The sequence below is a fragment of the Rhinichthys klamathensis genome, unplaced genomic scaffold (assembly GCF_029890125.1).
Source record: "Rhinichthys klamathensis goyatoka isolate OS25496 unplaced genomic scaffold, OSU_Roscu_1.1 h1tg000121l_1, whole genome shotgun sequence".
Classification (NCBI taxonomy): domain Eukaryota; kingdom Metazoa; phylum Chordata; class Actinopteri; order Cypriniformes; family Leuciscidae; genus Rhinichthys; species Rhinichthys klamathensis.
In genome coordinates this window covers 6920540-6939782 of record NW_026606658.1, presented here as the reverse complement: position 1 = coordinate 6939782, position 19243 = coordinate 6920540, and the positions used below count along the sequence as shown (strand labels likewise).

Sequence of the window (19243 nt, the reverse complement as noted above, 5' to 3'; positions counted from 1 at the left end):
ATACACTGACTGGCTTATTGCTTAAAAAAATTCAAACAATACAAGCTGTTCAAACTTAAGAAAAATTAAATAATATATAAACTTTAATGGTCAACTTTAAAGTTTTTTTTTATTTAAAGTCATTGGTCTTGTGATTAAAATCAGCATTCAAATATTACACTGATTTCAAGTGTATAAACATGACATCAGATTAAATCTGTGATTATGATACATGAACTGACACTTTGATTCAGACATACCTTAAAAATAAAAATAAATCCTTTCAGCAATCTTGGCACAAATCTAAAGATAAATACATTTTCCTACAATATCAAGGCAAATTAAAGGCATTATTTTTTGACTATTAATGCACCGATGCATTTAATCCTATTTAAAAATTAAATTCTATTAGTGTTTAGGCTTTTTTCAAGATTCTCTTTGTTGTGTTATTATAGAACAGCAGTACCAACACATTGTTCAGGTGTTCAAAGCAGCCGACACAGTCAGCAATAAGTTCAGATCCCCTCTTCCTTATCCATATATACATGGTCTGGCATTGTCTGAAATGCAGACACCGGCACAGTCACTGGAACCGTCAGGGAAATAGCGGTGGGCTCAGATTCCGACGGTGACGCAGCACTTGGTGGAGATGGCAGGGGTTGACTGTGCACTATGTCTGTCTGAGGCAGGGAAGATGACGAGTCTGTGTCACGGTGGGTACGTAAGTGTTTGCGTAGGTAGGCGGCAAAAAGAAAAGCCTTTCCGCAAACAGCGCAACAATGTGGCCGACTGGTTGAATGGATGCGCTGGTGTTTGCGAAGCCCGGCTTTGTTCAGAAAACCCTTACCGCACTGGTCACAAACGTGGGGTCGTGGCTTGGGGTGGAGTTTCTCGTGTGCCTGCATATCAGCCAGCTGAGCAAACTCTGCCTGGCAGGTCACACAAACGTAAGGGCCGTTAGGTAAAGCCGAAACTGTAGAATCAGACGGTGGAGAGATAGTGTGAAGGCTGGTATGAGCCTGCACTTCCTCCCACGTCCCGAATATCATATCGCAGTGAGAGCAGGAGAACTGAGGAAGGGTGGTGGGAAACATTTGAGCCGATTCAGGAGTGGCCTGGACCTGTAACGGGCTCTCGGATAAGTGTGTCCTCTCATGCTTGCGCAAACTTGATGACACAACAAATGACTTGAAGCACAGCTGGCATTTGTAAGGACGCTCCCCTGAATGCACCCTTCTGTGTTTGTTCAGACTGGAGCGCTCCGTAAACGACTTGCCACACTCAGTGCAAGAGAAAGGCCGCAGCCCGGAGTGCACTAGCATGTGGCGCCGAAGGTCCCAAGAAGCGACGAAAGCTTTATCGCAACGTTGGCATTTGTAGGGCCGCTGACCGGAGTGCACACGCTGATGCACCGCAAGGTCTGCCGGCTGCCGAAACTTCTTAGTGCACTTATCACAGGGGTACGGCTTGAATCCTTGATGCGCCCGTTGGTGTCGGCGGAAACTAGAGGGATCTGAGAACATCTTGCCGCACTGTGGACACAAGAAGGGTTTTTCGCCAGAGTGGGTACGAAGGTGGGACTGGTACGAAGACAGCTGAGTAAAACCTTTGCCGCACTGCTCACACTGGTACGGCTTGCTCTTGGAGTGGATTCGCAAGTGGCACGCCAAAGAGGACGACCGGGAGAAGGCTTTGCCGCAGTCAGAGCACAGGTAAGGCTTCTCGCCCGTGTGCGAGCGCTGATGGTTCTTCAAGTCCTTCAGCTCGGTGTACGATTTACCACACTCGCCGCAAATATACGGCCGGTGGCCTTGGTGATTACGCCGATGCTTGCGGTACACTGAAGGGTCGGCAAAACTCTTCCCACACTCGGAACAAAAGTAAGGCTTTTCCCCGGTGTGTGATCGTTGATGCACTTTGAGTTTCGATAATGTGGGATAACTCTTAGAGCAATGAGGGCAGGAGTGGGGCCTCTCGCCGCTGTGTTGCGTCATGTGGATACGCAGGCAAATGGCCTGCATAAATGCCTTGCCACAGTCAAAACAAACAAATGGTTTCTCCCCTGTGTGTGAACGGCTGTGGTTTCGCAACTCTGAGTGAGTCTTATAAGCCTTATGGCACTGTGGGCACTGGAACGGACGCTGAACAGAGTGGGAGCGCTGATGCTTGGAAAGCTGTGCTCGGCTGGAGAACGTCTTAGTGCACTTACCACAGGTGTACTGCTGCTGTTTGTCTTTACCATGTACTGACAGCTTGTGGCTCTGTAGAGCTGAAGGGCTGGTAAAGACCTCCTGACAGGTCGAGCATTTAAAAGTGTGCAGAGTTTTTGACAGTCTCCCTTTGCCTCTTCTTCTTGTAGGCTGTTCTGATATGTTGTCTTGTTCTTTGTTGGGCTCGGTCTCAGAAGGAGGTGGTGTATACTGCTCTGCAGTTGGAGGGCTACCTGGTTGGGGTGAAGCCATCCTGACGATGCTGGGGAGAACAACAAAATACACAAATTAGTGCCTTGAATTTATATTTTAATTGAGAGTTTAGAGTTCAAATGTGCATTTGATAGATGATTGTATTTATTGTAACTTATATTCTTTGTTGTTACATTTGTCCCATCTTTTGTATTATTTTCTTTTAAATGAACAATACTTCTATAAACAATAACAAACAATAACTAAAATTAACAATAATATGCTACTCTTTTTAAACTGAAACTTGACCATTGCACTTGACCGAAATAAATGTGATTTGTAGTTGCAGGTAAGTAATATATTACATAATTTTACCATGGTAATCAGTTCTTTCCAAATACCATGGTCACTACACATACTGCTAATTTTGTTTTAAAAATACATTATCCCCTGTGATTTTTCTTAAATGTTTTATGACAATGGTGGCGAATGACAAGTTAACATATATATTGTAAAACTAGCCTTTTGGCAGAAACTAGTTACCACGATAAATATTTTATAAAGGATGGGGAAGGCAGCACAAAATGGCCGGCATTAGGACCTCAGGGACAAATAGGAAAGACGCTCGATCGTTCTCAAAGGAAGTTGGCATCTGGGCTGCTAATGTACAAAACTGAATTACATTTCGATGTTAACCAAAATTAAACATAACAAACATGACAAAATTGAAGCAATGCAAATGTAATTCAGCGGAAACTCAAAGAGCTTATAACCATGACTTTAACGCATACAACTACTATTTCAGCATGCACTATAACACAAAATGGCTGGCTTTAGGACCGCTGAAGATGCGAAGCAATTCGCAGTCGGATGCTTCTGTCACTTCATCATAATCGCTGCATTTTTACAATACGTGCCCGTTTATATATCGTCAGTATTTCTAAAAGAAAATATGGCTTACGTTACGTACCTTTTGTGCTACCAGGAGAAACGGTTGTATTTTTGACAATGAATTGCAAATCGTTCAATCTCAGGAGAAGGCCGGCGGCTTTAGGACCACGACGAAATTATCCTGCGAACGCGGAGATGTTAGCATTCATGACTTCCTCACTCTCCACCTGGGGAATGTCTACAACATTAACTGATTTTTTTTAAAATTAATTTAAACGCATTCATCACTCTGCTCTTTTGGTATTCTTGCTGAAGAGATTCTGCTGACTACAGTTCATGGTAAGTGGGATAGAATGGGGTGGAGAGAAAAAAGACCTGTGGGAGGGGAAATTATGCATGCTCACTTCAATGTGGATGTTCGTTTGTTTTGTGCATAAAGTTACATAACAAAGATGTGAATGGGCTAAAAAAATGGTGTGGTTATAATAACGAGTAACTGGTTATGCTTGTTCAAAAAAAATGCAGTAACTTTGTTGTAAGAGTTGCCAAAAACAGTCGAATTGAACATTTTTAATAATGCAAGCTGTCATTAACATTAATGGCAGCATTAAAGAATGAACAAACAAGGCTCATGTTAATGGTTGAACAGATTTGAACAAAGTGGCGGATGGGTTAGAAATAATATAATAAGCAACGTTTTACTATTTAAAAACGTATGTTAAAAGAAAACCGCTCTTGAGAGGAAAACGTACGGACTTTTTTCACTGATGCACATTTCCTGTTCCCTAGCAACAAAAGCAGGAAGTGAGTCGAGAGTGGGATGGGGGAAAGACAATTGTTAGAAAAGGGGGGACGAACACGCCCGTCCTGAAACTAAAATAAAGTGGACGGAGTGCCAACATTACATGCGCCAACACCACATAGGGAGACCTCAACATTCAGTATGTATACTCCTAACGTTATTTTTTGCTGTATCAGTTGGCTAGATTTAGCCGCAGTTTCTAGCCGCCAATTGCTAACAAGCTCGCAGTGGTGTGGGATGCTACTGCCTCTCCCAAAAATATATTTTATTCTGCTTATCTCAGCGTTTTGTCTCCTATATTAAATTAGACAACTACTAGAGGACTATTACAACGATCGATTAATACACTGTCGAGATTGTGCTTGCGTAGCTAGCTGTTAAGCTAATGTACTGGAGAAGTGTTTAGTGTGTCAATAGAGCTCCATTGTGTGAGGCAGCCTGTCATCTAACTAACTGCTGGAGCCCGTCAGTCAGTTGATCCTTCATGCTGTCGGATCCCGACAGATATACCGCGTTATTTTTGTGGAATGATGTTATATTTTAAAATTAGACTTAATATTAGATTAAAAACTAGAACTCAGACCAACTAACGTTTACGGGTTCACGATGGATGGTAAATGGATTTTATGGATATAGAAACCCCTCCATGTACTTTGAACTTATATAACACCTCAATTATTTGGTTTAATTGTTGCTTGTATAAAAAAAAAAATCAGATGTTTTTGCCTGTGTTTTATGCTTAATGGACACTTATAAATTAAACCATTTTTGTTTAATAAAGGAGAAATTCACCCTGACATGAAAAGTCATTATTTACAAAGAGCCCTTTGAAATGCATTTTGTTTTGTCCCAAATTATGTGGTTTAATTGTTTTACATTTAAAACGTTAACAAATTAATAATTCATTAAAAGTTTCAATAATAGGGGTCTTTGAAATCTGTTTTTATTTATTTGCGAAAATTCCATTTGGTTATTTTCTCTGGATTCTGTGTTTTCATTATGTAATACACATTTATTATTAACAACTGTGGAAATCAAATTCTGTCCTAATTTCTTTTTGAGTATGTGTAGATGAAGTTGCACATATCATTCACACTTTATATTTAAACACCGCTGTCTCTTTGTGGTTTAATCACAAACACTAGGGCTCAAGCCAAGGACTCTTCTACTTTTGTCCTGGAGGATCATTGTCCTGCAGAGTTTAGCTCTAACCCTAATTAAGCATGTCAAGCTAATCAAGGCCTTCGGGATTACTAGAAAGTTACAGGAAGGTGAGTTTGTTAGGGGTTGGACCTCAACTCTGTATGACTGTGGACTGTGGCCCCCCAGAACCGAAGTTTATGAGCCCTGCACTAGTCATAGTCACCACATGGTTTGACTTTTTATTAATTCTACAGGCCTACTTTGGTTTTATTAATTCAGTTGATAATTGTTTCAATTTGCCAAAGTGCTTGATATTACACAGTAAAATACAGTAGTCACCATTTGAAGTGGATCAAAATCTTTCATCAAAGTTATACATGAATTTTGAACTACCTGTTCTTGTCTTAGGACAGCTTTGATTAACTTTTTTGATCCACTTCAAATGTTGACTACTGTATATTTAATGACTGTATTTCACAATTTCATCTTTTTTTTTTTTTTTTGTCACGTAAATCATAGGGTCCTATTTACTCACTCATGACATTCCAAACCTCTAGGAAAGATTTTCTCCTAACAGCATAAAAAAAAAAGAAAGATGTCAGGCAGAATGACGGGTTCAGTCAACATTTACTTTAATTGCATTTTTAGTCCATACAATTAAAGTGAATGTCAACTGAGACTGGTTTTGAAACAACATGTGTAAATAATGATATCATTTGTTTTATGTTTGCATGAATTTTCCATATAAATCAGTGCAGTGTTTTATTGTACAGTAATGTTAAAATACTTCATTTTGTTTAGTTAGCCTACTTGTTTTATATAATGACTCATTGGTTTTCAACTCAGAGCTTTTGTCACATTAGAGAAAGCAATGCCAATGTTTTCTTTTTATCATTATTGATTTTTTAGTTGCAATACTGCCTTGTGTGAACTTTAATAGTAAATAATGTATGGGTTTTCCTGTTACAGATTTCATCCACTGCCTGCACTTGCACCATCCTCCCAATGACATTTTTTTCAATGGAATGGAACAGAATGTATTCTCAGCTAATTTTTTGAATGTTGCCTTCACGTTCAGGCCTCACCGAACAAGCCATTTTGATAATAGTTAGGACAGGTGTGTCCCTCACACTCATTCAAGCTGGCTCTTATTGACATTTCTAATCATTATACTATAACATTATGGCTATGCAAGAGCCAGCCATGCCCAGTCGTTTGGAGCATATAGACACTTTTCACCAGTCAGAAGAGGAACGCAAGTTCAAATGTGAGGAATGTGGACGAGGCTACAGGCATGCTGGCAGCTTGGCTAACCACAGAAAAACACACAAGGTTGGCTCTTTTCAGTGTCATATATGCTCCAGGAAGCTCTCCAATGCATTGGCTCTCAAAAGCCACCTGCGCATCCACACATCTAGAAAGAAATATTCTTGCACAGAATGCGGAAAGGCTTTTCGTCTGGCAACTCAGCTGGTCACCCATCAAAAGGTCCATCGCAATAAAGAGTCTCATATCATGACGAACGATGTTGCAAAAAGTCATATTGAAAGTGGTTATAAAGATGATGAGTTGCTGCATCTAGATGATGTGGATTTTGACATTATGCCAGATTTGCAGCCAGACATGAAGCTGAATATTGCTCCAATGAGCAGCCTTTGTAATGATGCAGAGTCCGAACACATTTCAAACTCAACCCCAGAAAGTGACACAGCAGCTGAAGATGATGCTGGAGACAGGCCGTTTAAATGTGACTCATGTGACAAGACCTACAGACATCATGGCAGCCTCATAAATCATAAGAAAACTCACCTAATGGGAATATTTGAGTGTCCAATCTGTTTTAAACAGTTCAACAATCTTGCTGCCCTTAATAGTCACCAACGAATCCATAGTAAAACCCGAGGTCGTCTCAGTGCACAGAACTCTAAAGCTGCCCTCGCAGACTGCAAGAAAGAACTTGCCCCGCAAGTTATGCCACAGAATGGTGATACTAATATACATTTTTGTCACCTTTGTCAGGTTACGTTTGCTAATGATGATGAGTTTCAAAATCATATTCTGTTGCACAACTCCTCTTCTGTGTCATTTGAGCTCCCTACCAATTTGTCAGAGGAGCACAATTTCTCGTACAATGATAGTGTTACTCATTCCCCAGAGTCTAATCCTTATCCCCCCACTAGTGACACTCCACCATTGCCTCAGTTACTCAATAAAGTTGTTGACTATGACCAATCAGATGGGCCAATGGAAAATGGTGATGTGTATCTACCTAACTCTTTGGATGACAATTCATTGATCGTACATGCTCAGGGACAGCCTATGGCCCTACCATCAGAGGACCTCAACCCTGATCATTCAAAACAATGTCCTGATAACATCAAAGTAGAAGATGATGACGGTTCTGGTCGCCGCTTCCGGTGCCACATTTGTGGCAAAAGTTACAGGCATGCAGGCAGTCTTATAAATCACAAACGATCCCATCAAACCGGGATCTTTCAGTGTTCCATCTGCCGCAAGAGCTACCCACATTTGGCGGCTCTGCGAAGCCACCTTCGGATTCATAAGGGAAGACCCACGTCTTTGCTTGCTAGTTCTGAGGGTGACTGGCTTTCCTCAGAACCCTTAACACATGAGAACCAACAGGGCTGCTTTTCATCACATGAGGGAGATGTAAGTGAAATATTAGGCCTTCCTCATGACCTGGTAGACTCTGCGCAGGATAAATCAGACGAGGAGTATGTGGACGAGACAAATGCTACCGAATTTCATGAGCAGTTTGACAATTCCTTCCCAGATGAGCATCTACCTCAGGACGAACACCTCATGGAGAGGCACATGTGTGCAGACTGTGGTAAGACATTTACTGATATTGCAGGAGTCAAGTCACACACGTGTCCCCACCTGATTCAGCAGTATCAGACCATGACGAACAACTCATCCGGTCACATGGACTTTCAAAACAAAAAGCATCAACATTTCTTAGGAGAGTCGGGTGAGGATATTGGTTTTGAGGAACACAATGGCAGTGCAGCTGAGGCCTATTTTAGACAGCAGACCTTTCATGACAACATTCATGGACAAATGAGTGACAGTGAAGATCAAGCTGAGTGTGAAGAGGATGAAGAAGAGGATGATGGAGAGATGTATCAGTGCTCAGTTTGTGGGAATCACTATAGTAGCATGCGTGCACTGCGAAGCCATCTCCGAGGTCACACTCAAACCCATGCTGCACCTTCAGCATCTGGCCCGTCATCTGTGTCTTCTCTAGAGGTCAAGAGAGATGAACAGAGTGAAAATCAGCAGAGTGAATGCAGTCTGATTATCTGCAGCACTTGTGGAGAGAGCTTTACAAAGAAACAGGACCTACAAGCCCACCAGCTCTTGCATAGCAATATTGAAGTTAATACGCCAGATCAATTTGTAACAGACCACCAGAATGAGCTCAAACCAAAAGTGGAAATGGAAGGTATTATTTGTGGGAAATGTGGCATAAGCTGCAGCGATCTTTATCACCTCAATAACCACAAGTGCACGGGACAACGAGATGGACAAGTGGGGGAGAAATGTACGGAGAAACCGCTTCTTAGAAATACATTTCAACAAGAACTTTTACAGGAGAGTCCACATGATGGAGAACGACAGTACAAGTGTGACCAATGTGGTCGTTCATACAGACACGCTGGATCTTTGCTCAATCATAAGAAGTCTCACAAAACTGGAGTGTTTCGCTGCTTTGTTTGCCAAAAGCGTTTTTATAATTTGTTGGCCCTCAAGAATCACCAGAGGACACACTTCGATGTTAAAAAGTAAGTATTTAACATTTCAGAATTTGATTGCTTTGCAAAAAGTTATTGTAATACATCATACTTCATCTGTATTGTTTTATAGCCAAGTTCTGTTCTGATTTTTTGTTCCCTTTCTCTACCAGGCATAGTTGCACAGAATGTGGGAAAGCATTCAAAATCTATAAACAACTATTGAACCACCAGAGGGTACATCAAGAAAACAAGGCTAAGATTGAAGAGCTCAACAAACAAATTCAGACACTCATGCAGATGAGTGGAAATGCCTCAGGGAGTGGAATGCAGGCACTTAATTTCGGCAGAAAGAGAATGAGCAGACGCCATAAGCAACGGCAGACCTCTAACAGTGATAAGTCTAGCCAAGAAAAGAAGGCCCAGATAGGAGATCCTAAAGACCCTCGGCCTTTTGTCTGTGATCAATGTGGGCGAAGCTATCGGCATGCAGGAAGCTTGGTTAACCACAAAAACTCACACAAGACAGGTGAATATTACTGTGCTTTGTGCAACAACACGTACTCCAACCAGCTAGCAATGAAGAACCATTTACGGATACACTTTGCCGTCAAAAGATACCGCTGCCAAGAATGTGGAAAGGCCTTCAGAGGAAACAAACAGTTACTCAACCACACTTGTTCGACCACTAAAAGGAATTCAGCAGCAAGAAGAAAGGTCAAGGGCCACAAACAAGAAAAGGATTTAAAATGCAAGAATTGCCGTCTTGTATTTCCAGATAATGAACTACTTGAAGGACACACCTGTCAAAAAGAGACTGTCTCAGATTCTGTCCCCCCAGGAAATGTAGACCGTACGGCCCTAGGAAAAGAGGAACGACCATTCAAGTGTAACATTTGCAGTCGAAGTTACCGTCACGCCGGTAGCTTGTTGAACCATAAGAACACTCACAAAACAGGCCATTTTACCTGCTCCTTCTGTGCCAAGCCCTTTTCCAATCCCATGGCTTTAAGAAACCACACACGCATTCACACGCAGAAGAAAAAGTATGTCTGTCCTACTTGTGGTAAAGCTTTTCGTCTCTCCAGTATCCTGTACAACCATCAAAAAATCCATGCACGGGGAGCAACTCATTACAGCTGCCAAACGTGTGGTAAAAGGTTCCAGGGAAAGTCTGGGCTAAAGAGACATCGCTGTTACCGAAACGGAAATCCGAACTCTACTGTAAATCAAGATGGTGTGGACAAATGCTATACGTGAGTCAGATTTTTTTCTTAAATGTTATCTAAACACCTATCCTTTTCAATCCTTCATAATTTCATTGTATCTTATGCCAGTATTGTCCTTTGTTACAGATGTGATCAATGCGGACGCTCTTATAGACACGCCGGTTCCCTTCTCAACCACAAGAAGACTCATTCTGCTGACCTCCTGCACTGCACTCTCTGCCTCAAAACATTCACAGATCCTCTGGATTTAAAGAGCCACTCTCAAATGGCACGCCACTGCTGCCCAGATTGCGGGAAAACCTTCTGTGAGTTTTCACACATGCAGAGCCACATGGAGGTGCATAGTAAGGGACTCCCCTATTACTGCAACATATGTCAACAGAACTTCCCAAACCTGGCTAGTTTTCAGCAGCACCAGGAGCTCCATGGCAGCTTACAAGGGCAGTCGCACCATGAGCAAGGTATGCAGATGCAGCAGGATTTAGACTGGGACTCTACACTGGACCAGCAGATAGGAATTCAGAGCCTTCCTAAGATCGATTCAGCTTTCAGCCGAGTACATGGATTTCCTGAGCCGCAAGACCAGCAGGAAAGTAGTGAGGAATACGGTAGGGAGGAGAAGAGTCATGTGTGTGAGCACTGTGGGCGCACTTATCGCCACGCTGGTTCACTGCTCAACCACAAGAACAGCCACAAGACCGGCTCCTTCTTCTGCTCGGTCTGTCAGAAGGAGTTCACCAATCTCATGGCACTGAAGAATCACCGGCGCATTCACACAGAACCCAAACGCTATCAGTGCCTGGAGTGTGGCAAAGCCTTCCGGGTCTCCACCCAGCTTATCTGCCACAGGCGCATCCACACCAAAGAGAAGCCCTTCTCTTGCCTCCTATGCGACAAACGTTTCTCTAGCAAGTCTAACCTCCGGCACCATCAGAAGATGCATCAGAATACCCAACAGACCTACGAGTCATCCTTCAATATGGATGATAATGCATTAATAGGACTGGGTGTGGACCCTTTCCTCTGAGGCCTCACTTCAGTCTTGTCACCCCAAGGGAAGATTTCAAAACAATATTCTATTACAAGAGGAAGACTCTCTCCACCCAAGGCCTAATGCCAATAATCGTACAACATCAGGTTTTTTGCAGTGCTTGTCCAGATGGTGTCGCACACAGATGCTAATCTCAGCGAGGCTTGCCTCCTTTACTGTTGTGTTTTTAAATATAGTTCTTCAAAGGACACTTAAAGCTGGCATTGATAAGATACTACCTCTGGTAGGAACAGTAATACTGTAGACATTTTAGAATAAGTGACAGTGCCTGTCAGAGACCATTTTAGATTTTTTAAAATTTTATTTCATTTGTTTTGTGTTCCCACACAGTGCACAATTTGTATGGTACTATGATAGATCTCAGACTGAGAGCTTGGATGAGTATTTCTGTCCAAACTCTTACCCAGTGCTGCCTTCAAGAGTCCGACCGATTAGTTGGCGTAATCGGAGGGGGAACAGAGTATGGTGTTCTGTTTTTAAAAAAAAAAGAAGGGTATTATGGGGGTAAAAGGATACGTGCTATCCTTTTCATTATGTTTGTATAAGTGCTTCCGTTTTTTCAGGTTATCGTACTGCTCATGGTAGATTTGCTGTTATCACTTCATCTTCTCATTAAGACCACTGTACACATGATGTTCCTGCAGTTTCACAATGGATGACACTGGTAAAGCTGTTAAACAGCAACCTACCCTAAGGCCTGTCCTGTAGAAAATCTCAAAGATATTTATTTATTTAAAAATAACCATTTATACCTTAAGCATATTTCTTGTCTTTATTACTGTTAAATGTGGTACACATTATGCATGGTATTAAATGTGTGATAAATGCTAGATTGGTTGATTACGTAGGTGTTTTAGATAATGGTTGTAAACACTTAAGAAATACCTCTTTACCTCTTTAAAAGCATTCAAAACAGTGTATTTGAAAGAACAACAGAAATATTTCAGTTTTCTTAGCGCATTCTTTTTTACTAAATGTTTTATGAAGTGGAAGCATTTTCTTCACAAGATAATATTGGAGCACAAAAAAAATTAATAAACCCAAAAATCCATAATCGGTCGGGCTCAATTAGGGCAGGAATTCACAGACTAAACGTTTTGCGACAGTTTTTTTTGTTTTAAATGCTCAGGTCTTGCAACTTTACTAGACGCAATGTAAGAAAATACATTTAGCTTGATGCTTCTGGCATCAAGGCTTCTATGTCTGTCTTTAATGCCAGATTGAATTTCAATGTGCCATTTCATATCGCCACCCTACTTGGATTAGACTTATTTGTTAGATGGTTTCCTATTAAGCCTATAGATCAGTGCTTACTGATTATTTAAGAGTAGGAGTTGCAAACCTTTATGTATTAATGGCTTCATTAGAACTTAAACTGACAATTGAGACTCCATGTAATCAGATGCATATATCTTAAATATAAATTATTTATTTTTGTTCACATGATCAATGTTTCTTTCTCAAGTAGGGACCTTAATAAGCAGATGATGTTTATTTGTAGGTGTTGAATACCCTCACTTTCTTGAACTGAATAAAAACAATATAACAATGTGTTTTGGCTTCTTTTTCTGCCTTCCCTTATCTTTATTTTAACACTTGAATCCCTTGCAGTTGCAGAGCATGACATGATTATTTTAGAATATGCAAATGAGAAATGAGTTCGCTTTGCTTTCGTATTTTCTCTTAAAGTGTGAATACTGAAATTAGATGCTTTCAAGAACCCATTTAGGAAAAATAAATTGTCAACACATTAATAAAATACATTAGTTATCTTTATTGCATAAAAATGCATAGTTTCCTCTGCAGTCTGTTGGAGTAATCTTGAATGAGTAAAGGTGTATACACAACCAACTTTACTCAAGACTGTGTCAGCGCTGTGCATGCTTCACAGGTTTATGTTTAGCAAGAATCTGGACTAGTTTCTTGCCCCCGGTTTCACAGAAAAGATTTAAGATTAGTCTCAGACTAAAATGCATGTTTGAGCTGTTTTAACTGAAAGCAACTTGCACAGACATATCTTAACCTATGTCAGTGCTATTGTTTTGTCTCAAGATGCACATCAGTAATGTTTGTTTTTTTTTCTTCCAAGGCATGTTTATAAAAGCTACTCATGTCCTAATTAAACTTAGGCCTAATCCTGGCTTAATCTAAACCCTGTCTGTGAAACCAGGCCTTGATGTTCTAGATTTCTGACAAACATGGCAGTGATTCGCAATGAGGTACGTAGTCTTCTTGGGCATTGGGGTGTAAAATGTGCTTATGGTTTTCCTGGAAACAATGTAACAATGCAAAGAAAACAGATCATTTCTTTAAGAAAAATATTCATGTTCTTTTCAGGTTTGGTGAGATTCACCCCTTAAACTCTTGCTAAATGTGCTTGAAGTCATTCAAACAAGTAACTTTCTCCTTAGCATCCGCTGTATATAAATATATACATTTCTTAATGCCCATTGCTATAGCTATTCATCAAAAATTGGTGATTGTATCCTTTAGTAATGTTTTACTAAGATGAATTGATTAGACACGAGAGATTAAATGTATTGAGATACAAGTATGTAAATATGGCTCTAAACTATCTAATCTCTTATGCGCATAAAGGCAGGAAAATTTAATCTGACACATGTGGCTCTTAGAAAATCTGTTAATGTCAGCTGCCGACTCTTCTCTTTCAGGTAATCGGCTGCTGTGTCTTTGCAGACTGGTCTTCAGTGTCTCCACATCTCCAGAATGTTCATCAATGCCATCGACAGGCTGCTATGCTGAGCCAGTCGGTGTCTGTCAACATTGTTATATGGGCTACATCTATACAGTGCTTAGTATTCCAACACTATAAAAATAGATAAACTGTACAGACGATTATTACAAATACATTCAAATGGCTATGTGCCATACTAAATCTGTTAAGGAGGCATAATTGTGTAAAAAGGATCATCTTTGACTAATTCTACTATATTAAACAGGTTAAGGTTATTTGTGTTTATCATATTCACAAATCTAACTAACAATGGATATTCAAGTGGAAATGCATCTACAATGCGCCATAAGTGCAACAATAATGGCCTCAAACTAAATTCTGCAAAAACAGTGTAGCATTTTAAGGGTTCCAACAATGGAATATAAAATATGCTAGCATGCTGTCCATAAGATGTCACTTAGCACCTAAGGTTTGCAAACCCATTCTGCACAGTGAACGACAATGTCTCAGTGCAGCTTTTGTGCATAACCATTCGCTATGCATGACATAGCCTACTAATGTAATAAATTAGACAAATCAGATGCTACTCAGAACACTCTGTGGTTGAGGTGCCAGCCAGTGTTCCACCAACTGGAGCATTAATTCACTGGAGTAACAGTCCATTTTCATATGCTGTCAGCTTGAGTTCCTTGAGCTGCAAACATTTAGAAAATTAATTTCCTTAATGCATTTCAAAACATACTAAAATACGTTGCATTTTTTCACTCTTACCTTTTGAAGAACCTATACTGGATAGAGGGGTCCTGTTGTCTCTTCAATCGGCTCTGAATTGTGGACAGAAAAAGTTGGGTAAGTTCTGAGTCCTGCTCTGAAAGAGTGTTTTTGTTGTTAAAAAGAGGATATAAAGTTAACATCTCACCACGTAAGGTCCTCCTTGACCTGCGATGATGTACTAGAACTCCTATGATCAAGGCTCCGAAAACAATTACGGCTGCCAGGACAGACAAACTGGTAATTGCTGCCACCCTCCAGGAATCTGAAGGCTCTATGGGTGGGCCTTAAAAACACAGAACAATGTTACTGGAAGTCCTCCAGCCTCATTTAGATCATACAGGAAAAATCTGGCCACTCCTTCTCTGTATGTAAGCTCTGACCTATTGCAAAACCATGTAGGCCTACTACTTACAATGCATTCCCATGAGTGTTCAAACTTATTTGTGATGGGAAGGATGGACCATTTTACTGATTTGGAATCAGTATTTGGAAATTCAGTATTTGGAAATTCAAGTTATCTCTTTCATTTGAGTGGAGTTATTTTAAATAGCCAAATTAACCATGGGGAGATTAGACCAAATCTACCAACTTGAACCAGCTTACTAACTTTGAATCACTTGAGCAGATTTTAATTAAAATGTTAGCCTATTTTAAAAACCCAAATTCCGTTTCATATGCAATCTTTGATCATATTAGGAATTAGAGAAATCATAATGCAATGATGATAAATTATGAGTCGTTCGTTCATTTGGCAGGTTATATAACGCGATAAATATCGCTACTATACTTAGAACAGTTTTAAATTTGATACATTACTCACATGTGTCACATGATGGAGTTTTCGGGTACTGTTTGCATTCAGAACAAGCTACACACACTGCGCCATCTCTATTCCAGAATTCAGATTTCTCACAGGGGGATGAACCTGACAAAACTGAACAAAGAAGCGCACACAAAAAGGTGTCAGGTAACGGTAGCCTACCACATTACAGTGAAACGGTCAAAAACAACTTCTCTGCACAGGTTTCCTGATAACTTGGGGTGTGTTCGGGGTTTTGCACATGGTTGAAATATGTTTTACCACTGAATAAGATCCAAGAGCTTTCTTTGCTCTGCCTCTTTTTCATATGAAATGAGATGGGAAATTCCGTTGAAGTGATGTGGTGGTGCACTCGCGGGGAAACGATATTACTCATGCTCTGTGTGCGTAAGCAACTCTAAGCTGGCGGCCAGACTATGATGTGGCCCCTGAGTGCATGCAAAGTGTCCCACTGCGAGAACTGAGGACATGGAAAAATGACTTTAAGAGAATTAATGGGTTGGTGTGTCGTCAGTGAGAGTTGAAGTTTGTCTTGCGCACATGCTTGCTATCAGGGGAGGTACATAAGGGAAAATGCGGTAAAGGCAGGTACCACAGAATGCCTTTCACGAAAAACTCACAGCTGCGGTCTAGATGATAAACATCTGCAAGCTATAATGTCACCTGTTGCAGTACTATGTGACGTGACTGAAGATACATGCCATCAAATGTAAACGATTGGCATGAGCAACCAAATTAAAATGAGTGAAACTGCATAGCCTAGCCTACTGAATGTGAAATCTTTTCTTGAGGTGTCGTGGGACATAACAGAACAACGTGCACTACTCACATTGATTTATAATCTGACACTGACTGGAGACTTTTAAGGATGCATGACTCATCAAGTGTTTCAAGGACACTATGCATACGTCATAAATTCAAGCACATACATTGATTTGCATTAGTTTTTTTTTTTTTAAATAACAGCGTAACTACAGGGTATGAATGACACTTCAGTGCATTCTTATCTGATGGTTGAGGTTGAGAATGTGGGCTGCTCATAGATTGTGGAGATATAGAGGCACACTGAAATCATGCTATCACAACTGCACACTTGAGAAATAGACAATATGTTCAAAGCCTTGCATGTTTTAGCAAGCTTAATGATCAGTAAAAATAAACTTGAATTTCAGATCACAATGTATTTAGCTCTTAGCCTTTGTAATCCAAGGACCCCCATTGTCAAAGTTAATATTTGAAGGCCCCCAGGCAAGGATTCTTCCTCTTGTTCTTCTGCTGAAATGAGAGGTGCTTGTTTTTTTTCTCACTTCTTGAAGATAACATATCTTTATATAAAGTATAGGCTATACTCACTACACACTGCTCCAGCATTTATTTTAAATAAAACATTAATTATTTGTGGGGATGAAATAAACATTGTCAGTTTTGTTTTCAAAGTTTGTATGTTGAGCAATGTGGAAAATTCCTTTATGTATTCATATAATTCATATTATATGTGTTAAATAATTATGATATCTTGAGGGCACCTTAAAAGTTTACTGAGGCCCCCTATTGGGCCTCAGCCCCCCTGTAGAGAACTACTACAGTATATTGATGATCTAAGCATGTTTTGATGTGCATTATTAAATCCATAAGACTTTAAATCTAATTTTCTCATTATAATGTAACTGTGACATGACATGAAACAGTTTACTGCACTCAATTACTGCTTAACTAAAACCACTGAATATAACAAGGGCATGTGGGCACCAATGCATTGCCTAATACTTTCCCATAGCAGACAATGCACTTTTTTTCTTTCCTGCAAGTGTTTTTACAATTAAAACCGTTCCAGCAGTAACATACACATGCCAAAGTAACAAAGACACTACAAGCCTCATGTTCCTCATGGAAAGCTGAAGCCTTGTGTTGCACTGTTCTCAGCTGGGCACAATACAACCCATGGAGTGGGTGGGAGTGAAATAAGAGCATTGGAATGCGGAACCGGTGGGAACTGCAACTGGTAAAGGAAGCTATTACGAATGAGGCAGTTCATCGTCATTAACTCCACTGACTCCACGTCTTCCCATGTTCGTATAAGAGGACAAATGAGACAAAAGTTTGGAACTTTCTTCGGCCACAGAAAATCCATAAGATACGTCATAGATATGCTAGGATATGTTATAACATGAAGATATTAAGCAAGTAAATGTGAATATTCTTACTTTTATCCGCGTTTATTCCATTAATAAGCGTGGCGACCAATAGAGTAATCCAATAGATGCAACGCAGCGCACCGGAATCCATTGAGCTTTATATATAATGAAATCTCACAGCGATTTCAAAAGATTAAAAGCCACAAATGGGTTTCTAGCATAGCAAGAGCAGCGTGTGTGAATGAACCACCCCAAACTTTCAGTCTTGTTTTAATAGCGCCCACACCCACGCGTTGGGTTCAACTCCTCTATGAGTCATTTCCTATCTACTGTACTGATTCGTGGCTGTGTCTCCAGAAGCCCGTGGGCTGCCTATGCAGACCGCGTTTATCCGTGTGAAATCAGGGCTGAGAGTCGACAACTTTTACTAAGAATTTATTAGAGAACAATTATTGAGAAAATATTTGATTTGTGCATGCATGCCTTTCGGTTTGTTGTTAATTCATAGCCTAACGTTACTGTTTATGGAGCACGCGAAATATTCAGCTCGAGTTGCGACCTAGAGCCTGTTCCTGGCATTTTTGAGCATGGAAAGACACCAAGCCTATTATTTTAGTGATTCAAAAGCATACTTAATAACTTGACCACCATACAGTGCATCAGATTCCCAAAACGAATGACGCCGAGTCGATTCTTTTTAGTGAATCGAACACATTTAACGCAACAGTCCTTTCCCTGCAAAATAAATCGGTTCTCTTTAAATCAAAATTCGCAGTTGTTACTGAATTAATCAGAATGAATAAAATTGTAAATTTTGTAACACTGCTGATGGCATTGGATGTTATAAGAATTCAATTGTTTCAGAATGTTCATTGAACATTCAAAAGTAACATTCTCACAATGTTTGCAAAATTATTAAATTGAACGTTGGTTTAACCTTAGCAAAACCAATAATTTTTTATTTTAATAATTTTTTTTTAACGATGATTTGAACGTTCAGAGAACATTCAGAAATAACGTTTTCACGAATTAAGATTCGAAAAAACGTTCTGTTTGATGGATAGGCAGTTGCTAGGTTTTGAAACACGGCCACCGAATCTCTATTCACAGCACGACGAGTATGAAACAGTCAATGATGGTAGAGACGCACAACAACACAGCATGTTCTCTGCGAAGTTTCGTTTTTACTTTCAAGAGAGGCTACATTTACGTGAAAGAGTAACCAATTCTCTATTACTAGGAAACATCCGCCATTATAATATTGGTGATCTTACTGACGTGAATATTTGATGTCAGAATTACCAGGAAAAACAACTTCAAGTAATAAGAGTTTAAACGAAGACAATATGTGAAAAATAAAAGTACTTTCTGTAAAAGCACAAACGAGAGACCCCAGTCTCCCCGTGCAAAGTATGTTTGGGCAAAAAAAGCACATTAAAGTCACCCCACCCAACTACGTAATTCACTGTCTCTGGTCCAAGGGAGCAAACAACAGTTCGGTGTTTGGCAGGCAGACTCACACAACGCAGACTGAGAGGAAAGCAGCAAGACAGTTATTATTAATACG

At 40.2% G+C, this 19243-nt stretch overlaps 2 protein-coding genes across 3 annotated transcripts; one reads left to right on the top strand and one right to left on the bottom strand.

Moving 5' to 3' along the window:
* Positions 1–343: 343 nt before the first annotated feature.
* Positions 344–3492, bottom strand: znf668 (zinc finger protein 668). The gene is made up of 2 exons (XM_056255752.1): positions 3352–3492; positions 344–2451 (listed from the first exon to the last, which is right to left on the bottom strand). Exon 2 carries the CDS (start codon positions 2439–2441, stop codon positions 495–497), a length of 1947 nt encoding a protein of 648 aa, XP_056111727.1. The 5' UTR covers positions 2442–2451; positions 3352–3492; the 3' UTR covers positions 344–494.
* On the top strand, positions 3486–12803 carry znf646 (zinc finger protein 646). Of its 2 annotated transcripts, none has more exons than XM_056255744.1 (4): positions 3486–3611; positions 6187–9023; positions 9146–10228; positions 10328–12803. In XM_056255744.1, the coding sequence occupies exons 2-4, from the start codon at positions 6400–6402 to the stop codon at positions 11226–11228; spliced, it is 4608 nt and encodes a 1535-aa protein (XP_056111719.1). In that variant the 5' UTR covers positions 3486–3611; positions 6187–6399; the 3' UTR covers positions 11229–12803. The 2 variants fall into 2 exon arrangements, with proteins under 2 accessions (XP_056111719.1, XP_056111718.1); XM_056255743.1 differs by lacking the exon at positions 3486–3611 and adding an exon at positions 4062–4213.
* Positions 12804–19243: the final 6440 nt, after the last annotated feature.